The sequence below is a fragment of the Jatropha curcas genome, chromosome 3 (assembly GCF_041381405.1).
Source record: "Jatropha curcas cultivar XTBG-Jc1 chromosome 3, XTBG_Jcur_1.0, whole genome shotgun sequence".
Lineage (NCBI taxonomy): Eukaryota > Viridiplantae > Streptophyta > Magnoliopsida > Malpighiales > Euphorbiaceae > Jatropha > Jatropha curcas.
Window position 1 is genome coordinate 31,573,645 of NC_143153.1, and position 12,433 is coordinate 31,586,077.

At 35.4% G+C, this 12,433-nt stretch overlaps 3 protein-coding genes and 1 non-coding gene across 4 annotated transcripts; 1 reads left to right on the top strand and 3 right to left on the bottom strand.

Moving 5' to 3' along the window:
- Positions 1-1,254: 1,254 nt before the first annotated feature.
- Positions 1,255-5,499, bottom strand: EMB3111 (Tetratricopeptide repeat (TPR)-like superfamily protein). Its single transcript, XM_012223702.4, has 2 exons — positions 3,624-5,499; positions 1,255-3,188 (listed from the first exon to the last, which is right to left on the bottom strand). Exons 1-2 carry the CDS (start codon positions 4,414-4,416, stop codon positions 2,188-2,190), a joined length of 1,794 nt encoding a protein of 597 aa, XP_012079092.1. The 5' UTR covers positions 4,417-5,499; the 3' UTR covers positions 1,255-2,187.
- A 207-nt stretch (positions 5,500-5,706) lies between these two features.
- On the bottom strand, positions 5,707-7,904 carry LOC105639598 (transmembrane protein, putative (DUF677)). Its single transcript, XM_012223701.4, has one exon. The coding sequence runs from the start codon at positions 7,068-7,070 to the stop codon at positions 5,907-5,909; it is 1,164 nt and encodes a 387-aa protein (XP_012079091.1). The 5' UTR covers positions 7,071-7,904; the 3' UTR covers positions 5,707-5,906.
- Positions 7,905-8,231: 327 nt separating this feature from the next.
- Positions 8,232-8,303, top strand: TRNAD-GUC (transfer RNA aspartic acid (anticodon GUC)). The gene has a single exon. It is a non-coding gene; the product is annotated as a tRNA-Asp (tRNA).
- Positions 8,304-9,769: 1,466 nt separating this feature from the next.
- GGPS1 (geranylgeranyl pyrophosphate synthase 1) lies at positions 9,770-11,260 on the bottom strand. Its single transcript, XM_012223700.4, has one exon. The coding sequence runs from the start codon at positions 11,012-11,014 to the stop codon at positions 9,899-9,901; it is 1,116 nt and encodes a 371-aa protein (XP_012079090.1). The 5' UTR covers positions 11,015-11,260; the 3' UTR covers positions 9,770-9,898.
- Between the last annotated feature and the right edge of the window lie 1,173 nt (positions 11,261-12,433).

The window sequence follows — 12,433 nt, forward strand, 5'->3', positions numbered from 1 at the left end:
AATTGGATAGAAACAGAACATGGCTGACTTAAGAAGGTGCATGGCACAATTTAAAAAGAACACAAGAAATGACAAAATGGTATATTATAATTTACAAAGGTGCTGCCCACACAGTGGTCAATACCAATAATTAAATTATAAGGTGCATTATGGCTAATGTGCAATTACAAATAAAATTAGGGTTTGTAATAGTTCTAATGTCGTCTAGATTAAGGAGTATTAATTTATTTTTTCTAATGTCGTGCACAAATTTCAAACAAGAAAAAAAAATATAATTGAATAAACATTGTTATAATGCTGGCTATAAAGCTTGGTTGGCCATAGCTGGGTTGTTAGGAGAGGAGACTTACAAAATATATAGACATATAATAAAAAGAACATTGTCAACTAAGTGCAGAACGGACTCAGCAAATTATTCTTTTGAGCTGGCTTAAATTGCGTATCTTGTGGAGGTTGGATTGGAACTTGGAGGAGTCTCTTGGGTGCAACCATTTTGATTAGCGTTTTAATTTTAATAACCATGCCTAATACACAGCTAATATAATTTATTATCGTTTAATTAGTTCATAAATAAATCTAATTTGATACAACAATGGATAAGATCTCTTATTTTCCTTCCTGGAACCATGTTTATGGATATTAATAATTCTTGTATAAAAAACATTAATGATTCTTGTTTTTATTGTCTATTGATTAATCAGGTGTGATTTGATTGACCATATATATAATATATATATATATATATATATATATATATATATTGGTGAAAGGTTATTATTCCGACTAATTGGCCAAATATTTATCTTATCATGTAAGAGATTAAAAATTCAAATTGTGCTTATGATTTTTTGTTCTTCAAGAATTTCTCATTCAACAAAAGATTTTTTTTTTTTTTTTTTTTGTTAACAAATTGACATCAAGATTCATTGAATTATTACCTCAATGATAAACTATGTAATGGATTGGAGAATACAAATATTAAGAGATAGATTAGGCTTAATATCAGCTAAATGTTGTTTAAGAATTAAGCTAATCTTTCTTTAATAGGTTCCATCACGATATGGATTGTAAATGTTTATTTTATTTTTTGAGATGGGGTGAGAAAATTTTTCAAAACTAGGGTATAATGCAATGGCATATTCTATCCAGTTTGTTCTTGATCCAAGTTCTGTGGAAATTGAATGTAGATGCCAATGAAAACCCATCACATGGCAGGCAGTCAGGCAGGCCAAGGGGGGTTGCGCCAAACACAAATAACAAAAAAAAGATGATTATCAGAATTTTTATTTACCACATAGAACAGTAAGGAATTGCTAATTAGGCAAGACCAATCAAGTATTGATCTTGTCCTTGAATCCCAATTCTGCTTCTTAAGCAAGAAACACTATAAATTTATAAATAATTCAACAAGATAAAAACTATCCCTCAAGATATATTGTGCCCACAACAAAAGACATAGATCCACCTTCTTGGCTTCTGCCCCAAAACTTGTCCTTAGTCTTGGATTGCCATGCAAATGCAATAAATGTATACCATTAGCATGGATATATATATATCCACATAAATACCTGAATAAATCATCTGCAGGACAATCCCTAGCTAGGAAAACTGTGCCAAAATGGAAAAAACAGATTCCATCAACAATTTACATAATTCATTTTAAAAATCATAATGTATCTTCACAAATTTAAGATTCAGCATCATAGAGGTGCACCAAACTGATTCTAAGTATGCTCATTGTTGTAGATGATGATTCCTAGGGGGATATACTTTGGTTCTGAACTCAAAATGTGCAGAGCCTAAGGAATGTTGGAGCAGAAAGATATTGCATGATTGTGTTTATCACAGAACTGAAATTTATCAAGTGGTAGAATAGGGTGGGATCTTGACTTAAACTCCACAATAATGTCGTGTCAAAAATGAACTTGGAGAAAACCATAACATGTTCTGTCAGTCAAAATGCCCTACGGTTGACAAAGACAATATTCATCGTGGGTTTCCAGAGTGAGCATCTCCAAAGTCGAAATCCACATTAATGCAGGTAATCCTTGGCAATTCTCTGTGCGCATTCAAACTCTCTCAACTTACCAAAGAATCCTCATATGTTAATGCACCCATCTTTAAATTGACATAATCTTTCTTGATACTTTCATCATCAAGGAATGCCTGTTCTCCAAAAACAGATAGTCAAGATACCAAACCCCTAGCAAAAAGAAGGTCACAGATCTTTTCCTCCATAGGGATGCTATCCCAGTAGTAACCATTGGCCGTCAGGCTCTTCTTTTCCTTTCTATAAGTATCTATTTCACAAATTCTACCACTTCTTTCAAGACCAGCTAATAAAATGTCGTATGTACCTAGAGAAGGATTAATTCCTTTCTTTTGCATGGTTTTGTAGATTTTCAGTGCTTTATCTGCACTACCAGCAGAGAAGTACACACTAATCATAGCGGTAAAAGTAGCAGTGCACTTCTGTTCAACAGGCAATAAATTAAAAATCTTTGCAGCAAATGTAGGTCTTCTAGCAGAACCAAGCCTGTAAATTAAGAGAGCGCTTAGATACAATCCAAGAGAATGCCCAGCCCTAATCATTTCCTTGACAACCTCCACAACCCTCGGAAATGTGTTTGATCTTATTAAAATGCCAATCAAGGAAAGATATACTGTTCTATCTAGGTCTATGCCCATCCTCGTGCTGTATTCGAAGGCCAATAAAGCACTATCAGGTCTACATTGAGTAGAGTTTACCTCAATAATGGTCGAGACAACCCAAGAATCCAAAAGTATATTCTTGTCCATTATCCCAGCAATTAAATGGTCAACTGCCACAAGATTTTGTTTTTTCAAGAGAATCAGTAGAAGTCCTTGTTCTAAAGGATCTTCAGCAGCACTTGCAAGAAACTCAGGAGCATCACAATTCTTGATAGATTCAGTAGAACAATGAGGATTAACTTGTCTGAGGAGAGCATCACTCCCACCAGCAATTCTTAGAGTTCTGAGTGCCTCCAAAAAGATAGGGTAACGAAGAGCAAGACAATTACTTTTCATATACTGAAGGATTTGGGTCATTGTGTTTGTTTCCCCCGCTTTGCAACATTTCTCAACCAAAATATTGCATAAAGCTTTATCAGGTTGTACCCCTGCTTCTTGCATTTTCCTGAAAATCTCAAGGGCTTCTTGATACTTACCTAAAATCGATCATAGAAAGAGCAATATTTTGTTTAGACAAAAAAAAAAAAAAATGCAATACTCCAACAACAGACAATTTCATACAGGAAAGAAATAAACATAGCTGTTGGATGCAGCAGACATGAGATATGCAGTGACAACTGACAAAATAGAAAAAAATTTCGGTCAATTTCTTGGCAGCGAGTCTTAGAAACTCACTTGTACCAAAACCAAATATGAGATACTGAATTTCACGAACCATGAGCAATTATAAGAAACTTTTCCTTTTAAAAAAAATTATTTCTCGAGAACTATTAACTCTAATTCTAAATTACACAACAAGCAATTAGAAAACACTATTTTATGTCCATCACTTCCTTTTTCTAAGAAAAATATGGTTATCTCGCTCACATGGGCAAAAGAACAAACATTTAGAGTGCAAAAACGCAACTCACCAGCTACAATAAGATATTCCATTAGGACAGTATAGGTATAGCAATTCGGAGAAATCCCAGATTCAAGCATCTCCGTATAAACATCAGTTGCCTCTTTCACTCTGTTACTATCAAACAAAACCTTCATAAAAGCCGTATACGAAACAACAGAAGGGAAACACCCATTCTCCTTCATTTCTTCCCAAATCTTTATCGCCCCATCAATATCTCCAGAACTCGAAACCCGGTGCATAAGCGAAGTGTAAGTAGCCGCATCGATCTTTATTCCCTTCTCTTGCATTTGCTTAAACACGTAATTCATCGACGCAATCCTACCAGCTTCACCAAAAATATCGAGCATTGTTGTATAAGTAAACTGATCATGCTTGAAACCTTTTAGTCCAGAAGCCCAGTTGAAAAAAAGCCACGCCTTTTCCATCGGCGGATGGGTTTTTAGTACTTGATTGACTGTAAAAGAGTCCCATTTTATACCTAATTTTGATAAGTGCTCTTTTGCAGTGTCCCAAGATGAATATTTCAAGATTTTATAAATGTTTGAAATTGTATTTCTCATGTAAATATTTGGGTCCTCTATATTTTGAGCTTTTTCTGGAGTTTTGGTGAACTGTTTAATGGATTTTCTGGGTGTGGATTGGTGGAAGGAATGAAAGCATTTTCCGGAAATGCTGAAATAGCGAAAAGGCCAACCGTCATAGCTTGATGAAGAAATCAAAGATTTTATTAGAAATCTGTTGATGCCATGGAAATGCAGCATGTATTTGATGATCAGAACTCGCCTGTCTAGAACTACCATAATCGGAGCAATAGGTAGAGAGCGCGCGGATTTAACAGAGTAGTCGTGACCATATATGGACGATGTTAGATGTCGACAGGCTCTAAAAACAAGGTGTGGTTTGCTTAATTAAGATGACATGTGCGCCTATTTTGTAGTTTTATCCGGCTGTGAACAAAACGACGATCGTGCGAAAATCTATCGTTGGCAGGAAAAGTCGCCATTTGATTTCAAAACAAGTTTCTCTTTTAATAGCTCAATTCGAGAAGGTAGTAGTTGTAGATGATAGGCACGTTCACCTAGTTGAGCGGGATAGATTAAGGCTTAAACGAATACATCAATACACTCTACTCACTGAGGATAAGTGCTTCCTGTCAACGTTTGAACCAGCCAAACTTTGTGCTTGGTTATTTTATCTCATCAGTAGAAAATTGAAAGCTTTCATTCTAATGCCTATGGGTTTAAATTCTGCAGGTAGAAGCAGGGGAGGGTTTGTAAGAAAAGAAAGAAGGAAATCTATCAAAATGAAAAACTTATCAATGAATCTAAAATCATTTGGCACTAAAATCACATCAGTTGCAATTACCCCTGGACTTGTAATTCAGGTGCAATTTACCCAAAAAGCCTAAATTTAAGCAAGAATTTGGATAAATTGAGCGAGAATTTGAACAAATTGAGAGTGAATTACAAGACTGGAGGATAAATTGAACCAAAGGTCAATTTTGTAGTTGTTCGAACAAATTAAGGAAGCAAATTCGAACCAAGTTATCTTCAAAATCTATCATTTGAACCATGCCTGAAATAAAGGTCCCATAATCAGCAATCAATCAGCCTAGGTTAAATCTACAAAGGTCCCGTAATCAGCAATCAATCAACCTAGGTTAAATCTACAGCACACAGGCTTCCCAAGTAAGAAAAGTTGTCAGAAAATCCACACAATACATCTAAGGATATTCAATTTCTTGTCCTTCTCATATCCTGGCAAAACTTGTTGAACTAATATAAAACACACACTTCAAATACAGATTCATTCAGATTGAGTTTAAACGATCTTCCATAACAGAATGTATTATAATGTAATCGAATTCATTTCTAACGTAAACATTACAGTAATGTGATGATGGATGTAATCACTACTACTCCATTGGAACAATTAGCTTCAATCTGCTTGATAAGTCATCAACTGAAAATCATTTACTTACATTTCTTTCTAAGATAAGTTATATTTTATAAAGAAATCACAGTCAGGAGTTTCAGACAACTAAATATTTCAATAGATTACCCAGAATCTAACTCATGCCAGACAAAATATTAGGAAATCATTTCTGAATAAAAGAAAATAGGCCTGCTCAACAATATAATTTTCTTCGAATAGGTTGAATTCAAGTCGAGCAACCAAAATATTAGGACCCTCTCTACCTACAGCATCAATCATAGTCACACATGATAGCCAAGTTGGCAAGTTAATAGTACATAGCCAAGTTGGCAAGTTAATAGTACATAGGGCTTCTTCAGCTGTCAGGATACCTGATTATTCTCTGCAAAACTACTGTCCTTGCCTGTGTAATGTCTCGACTACACTTATTAGCATGTTCCCCTAAATCCTCAATGGTCTGCATGAAGACCTCCAACTTCTTCTTGATTTCATCTATCACAAGCTTCAAAGCATCTTCCTCTATTAAAGCAATATTCACATTTTGCAAGAGCGACTCAATTTCCAGTTCCAATTTGTTAACAAGCACCCGTATATTATCCATATCTTTGATTGCGATGAAGGTTCCAACCTGCATTGTGCTTACCAACTCCTTCTGTCTCTTCAACGCTTTCATATAACTATTCCAAAGCGAATTACACCATTTTCCCACTGAGCCTATTGGAACAGCCAATGCACCTGCCAAAGCTGTTACAACAGGCGGTGCAGCAATGGCAGCTGCCACAACTGAGAAAACTAACACAGAGACAAATGCAGTAACAAACAACACATTAGACACCCTTCTCCATGTCTTCATCGATTTCAATTTCTTATCAAGCCTCCTCTTTCGAAGTTGCAGTTTCTGCAACATGGATACCTGCTGCCTGTAAACCGCCTGGAATAATATATAGAACTCCTCAGTAAAAGGATCACCAACTGTCTTGAATTTACGTAATTCCTCCAATGTCTTTGCATACTTCTTCTCTATAACTCCATCTTGCAGTGCTGATTCTCCTTCAAATTGCCTAAGAGCAACTTGTATGATCAATTGGCTATTCCGAGCTCGCTTAAGGCAATTTTCAAGGGCAGTACAAAAATCTAAAGTTTTAGCACTATTGTCAAAGTACTCTTCAACCAAAGCAAACAAATCATTGTTTTTCCATATATCTTCCTTGCATTCCAGTATAACTTTGACTACTTCTTGATTCATTTCAAGCAGGCAATTGGTGACTTCCCTGAGTGAGTCAAATGATAGTGATCTAACCTCCACACCAGTAGCAAGGGAACTTATTACTTGGTTTGTCCTTTCACGGACGGCGTTATCAAAAGATTGCAGGTCTGGATCAAGTTTACAAGCCTTCTCATATGAGTTCAACCCCGCTGTGTACTGCGAATCACTGTTAATTTGGAATGGCGGTGGCGGTGGCGGTGGCGGTGGCGGTGGTTCAACACCCTTTTGCTTGCTAGATTGTCCTCCCATCATATCCCGAACAATGAAAAACGACCAAAATATAATCTTTTTTACCTACAGTGTTACTATCGAGAAAGAACTCGTATTTCTAGATTGGAGTATAATATTTAGCCGAATTGCTGAAATGACAAAGCTGAGACCTTTTTCACTTCAAATGCCAGTGAAATACAAAAACCCCATAATTAAGTAGAATAAAACTAAATCCAATTAAGGGATTCTAAAAAATTGAGTTAAAATTAGAATAAGGAATGTAAAACGCCCAAAGTAATAAACCTTTATCTTTATAACCCAGAAGGAATCGTTCACTAATTTCAAAAATCAGATGAAAACCCAAAAAACTCAAAAGCAAACTTATTTAGCTATAAATTAGCTTACACTGCAAAACCTTGTATACGATGAACTTGAACCACCTCCAACTCCGCTCAAATGTAAGTTAAACTTCAACGATCAAGCAGAAAGACAAAGATCTCACGAACCCAAGAACAATTTTTTACAGATTCTACTTAGATAAAGGATAATGAACAAAGAGACAAGAACTTTAAGAAAGCGATAGGTTTTATAAGCAATGGAGAAGAGCTAGGTTGGAGGGGGTTTAGAAGGAAACTTGCAAGAAGAGGAAAGCTAAGGAAAAGAGGAAAATGGAGAGAAAATGAGGTCGAGTGTAGAAAAAAAATTTAAAAAAAATCTAAGAAAGAAAAGGCCTTCTAGTAATATTAGGGATTGGAATATTCAACGACGCGTTAGTTGATTTAACTACTGAAGTCTTCGATGATGCAGACAAAAGATGGATATGGCGGATGCTTAGAAAGAACGATCCAGGCAGTTGCTTCTTGTAGTGGCTAATGCCTACTCTACCCTTGCAATGCTGTAATGCACTGTACTCGTATACAAACACAGAGTACAGACGTCCAGATGCTAGTGATAGGTAATGGTGACGTTTTAATTTTTGTTAGTGATATAATATATGGATTAAGAAGAAAGAAATTGGGTTTCAAATAAGACTATAAAGAAATTACATTATTAATTTGGAAAAACTAAAAGGAAATTTCTTACAAACTAAACAATGGGCTAGCTTTTTCCAGTTTCTCTCATTTGGACTTTTTTGACATTTCCAATTCTACTTTATTTAATCCAAAATTAATGAGGGAGAATTGTTGGCGAACAAATCACTAAGTCGTTGTAGTATAGTGGTGAGTATTCCCGCCTGTCACGCGGGCGACCCGGGTTCGATCCCCGGCAACGGCGACGCTTTAAATAATTTTTGCTTACAACATATTTTCCGATTATGGCTGCCGATTCAGAAAACGGAATTATTTACTCAACAAAACGACAGCTTCCTCTTTTTGATGCCTACCGGTAGGTTGGACCAAGATTTACTAAAGGCTAAAGAATCCCAACATTAATGATTACAAACTGAAATTTATAGCTCCAATCCACAAATGTGTGGATAGACAAATTCAATAAATACAGACAAATGAAATTGTACGAGTTATACAAATTTTCAGTTTCATAGCACTAGATTTCAGATGATCAATGACGTGATGAATACTTGTCACTGATTTAGATATGCCAAAACCCAAATGCTGCAACCAGTAACACAATTAAACCAAACCTCAACAAAGTATCTTTGCTGAAAATCACTTAAACAAGATTAGCAAATATAGATGCTTATAAAGCGAGTGAAATCATTTCAGTACTAAAGAAAAATGTTTATTCAGCAACATGAAAGCACAGATCATCATAACAAAATTCTTCCAATCCATTCCCACACCAAGAAAAAACACAGGGTGAATGATTGATGGTAATGTTAGAAATAATAAACAGACAGATGAGTGGCCTTATGAATTGTGATCCCAGCCATTCAGTCAGCAAATTAGAACTTCAAGTCTTGCTCTAGTGCACGAAGTTCTGGGATCAAATCACCGATAAGGAAAGTTGCTATTAAGAAGGGAGGAAAGGTCTACCCCTTTTAAGAAATAATCCAGGCCCAATCGGTCCAATGAACCAAAAAAGAAGAGGGAGATGTGTGATATCATCAGCAGAAACACTTTCTGCATTATTCTTCCTTAATTCCTGCCAAAACTTGGCACCAGGGCATTTCCATGAAGTATGAGAGAGTTGCATCATTGTTCTGTAAGAAAAATAAGAGTTTCACCTTGGACTGTCAAACACAGTAATCCGATGTGATTACATTAATATTGTGCATGTAAAATTCATCTTTATTCTTCTAGCGACAAAGTATTTAAGAGGAAAACAATAATAAAAAACTGATGCTTTGTCTGTCCAGTAGTTTCAAGAATCTACAATAGAAGCTTGTTCATTCTTGAATTCCACTAGTTCCATAAAATAGTAGCTCGATCAGACAAATTTGATAGGCTGTAGCATACACTAGTTTTTCTTCAACATTGCAGAATCAAAAAGTGCAAGCTGAAAGCACAAATGAATAACAAATGTAAAAATTCATGATATGATAAAAAGCCACTATCAAGAAGCAAGTGGAGAGAGGATTTCTTTCTAAGATCATGTGATGGAGATACAGCAGATATATATCTCCTCTGGGCTGAATTCTTCATATCAAATTGAATTCTTTATATCTTATCAGAAATATAAAAGCTTGAGTGATTACAAAGTAAAACTAATTGAAGTTAAATAATACAACAGCACTCGTATGGAACAATGGTAAAATACTCCAAAGGACAGATATATAAAGCTTGTCTACAAATTGCTGTCAAATTTTATTGCTAGATTTTGATACAGTGCTAAGGTTCATTAATAGTTGGAATTTATCCAAATTTTCATCCAAAAAATACAAATAAAGCAATTTATAATACAACAATACATTAGTTTTGCCTGTAAGCGATGTAATTAGCCAAAGCAATTAATGGAGCTGCCTTCTCATGATCAAATCCAGCCAACTGCTCCTGAGCTTCCTTATTCAACTTCTGTGCAAACTCCCTTGACTTCTCAATCCCCAATAGCTTAGGATACGTAACCTTATCCGCCACTAAATCCTTGCCAGCAGTTTTCCCCAATTCTTGGGATGATTTTGTCACATCAAGAATATCATCCACCACCTGAAACAACAATCCAATGTCCCTTGCATATTTCCTTAGTTTTTCCACTTCCTCATCCGTTCCTCCACCTAATATGGCCCCTAACACCACCGCTCCTTCAAGCAACTTAGCTGTCTTATGGACATGAATAAATTCAAGCTTTTCTAAATCTACTTCAGATAGACCTTCAGAACATATATCAACAACTTGTCCAGCAACTAATCCTTCTGCCCCAATCGCCTTAGCCAATTCCCCAATCGCCCGAACAACTCTAGCAGGAGGAACATTTAAAGTAGAAACAGCAATATGTTCAAAAGCAAATGCTAGAAGTGCATCACCTGCAAGAACCGCGACATTCTCTCCAAATACAATATGATTAGTCGGCTTACCACGGCGAAGATCGTCGTTATCCATGCAAGGGAGATCATCATGTATAAGCGACATGGTATGTATCATTTCAACTGCACAAGCAGCAGGCATGGCCATGGATTCATTTCCACCCACAAGCTCACATGCAGCAAGACAGAGAGCAGGCCGGACTCGCTTGCCGCCGGCCAATAGAGAATAGCGCATAGATTCGTGAATTTTAGCAGGTTCACGAACTGAAACGGCAGCCTCTAAAGCTTGATTAATAGAAGCAGCCTTTTGACGCATGTAGGATTTGAAATCAAAAGGAGGCGTAGAGCCGTTATTCTGTTCATCCTGAAGAGTTTCCTCTTCCCTAGTTATGATTGCAGAAATAGAAGAACTGGGTCGTTTTGAATTTTCATAAAAAAGAGGAATTGATAAGCGTTTTAGAGGATTGAATGGTAGAGAAAAGGATTTAGAATTGGATCTGGATCTGGTTGCTTGGTTTAAAACACAGCAGGAGTGAAACCATGAACCTAAATTCACCGAAGTCATTTTTGTTGTTGTTGTTCTCTTATTCTGAGTTTCAGAAGAGAAGACGAAATGTATATAAGTAGACTAGAGTTTGAAACGGAGTTTAGGCTTCAGTCATGGCTGAAATGGAGATGGAGGGGCTAGCAAGAAGAGGAAAGGAGAGAGAGGGGAGATAGGATTTTGGATTGAAAAGCTTCTCTGTGGCCTGGGCAGCGTCCACTAACAGGCAATGGCAATTGGCATGGGATGGCATGGCATGTGATTATGATGTAATACTTATATTTAATTTTTTAAAATTATTATTATATGTATCATCGTGTGAGTGCACGAAGATTTGTTTTTAGCAACTATTGCCGAATTCAATTGGTTATTTTGATTTTAAAATTTCTCATTTGTTTGGTGTTTGGACAAGTTCAGGGCCTTCTCCAATAGGTGCGTATAATGTGCACAATTTGGATTTTGGAATTTCACTGACTTTCGTCTTTATTTTCTTTAAAAAATTTCTAAATTTTGTAATAAAAAAATATTTTTCGTTGAGGATTAGTTTTAGATTTTAATTTTAATTATTTTAAATGAAAATAATAAAATGTCTTAATGTAAAACAGTGATTTAATTTCAAACAGTTAAATATATACATTAATTAATTAAATTTCTATTCAACGAAAAATTGAATACTTCCATAAAAAAAAAAAAAAAAAGAGAAAAATTGAATAGAAATAATTTTGGTGTAATTAACTTAACTTTTAAAACAAGAACTCTCATATTATCTATCTAACAAGTTTTTAATTAATATAATTAAATTGTTTAATATATATAATTTTATAAATTAAAATATTCAATAAAAAAATTTGACTAATCCTAAATGACCCAGTAAGATAACTAGCAGTACTAGGCTACTAGCCAACTACTGGCCAGTGAAGCCTTAGCCTGATGGTTAAGGTAGAAGTATGCAGTCACAGCTTCAAATTCAATTCCTACCCCTATTGGTCTTTGTATCTAATCCTCGTTGAGATTATTTAAATTAATATGTCTGTTTCACTTTAATAATAATAATATTTGAACGTTTTAAAAAAAATTAAAAATAATTGATTATATTAATTTTCTAAAAACAAGTCTTGTACTACTACTATACTAGTAATACTTTAAGCCGGACAAACTATCCAATAAAATGACGTTTGCCAATAAACAGATTCAAATTCAATGCAAACGGAAGTAACAGGCTGCCGACGGCTGTTTAAGGGTTGGTATATTTTAATCTTATCGTCCCCTGCTTTCCAAAATTACTCTCTCAGAGTACAACGCATGTCCAGGAAAAAGAAGAATTAAAAGTTAAAAACGCGATTAAAGATAAGTCCTTAATCAATATGTGAAACGACACAATGTGATGTGATGTGACAAATAAGACGTAAAAAATGCCATCGGAGACAAGACATAATGATA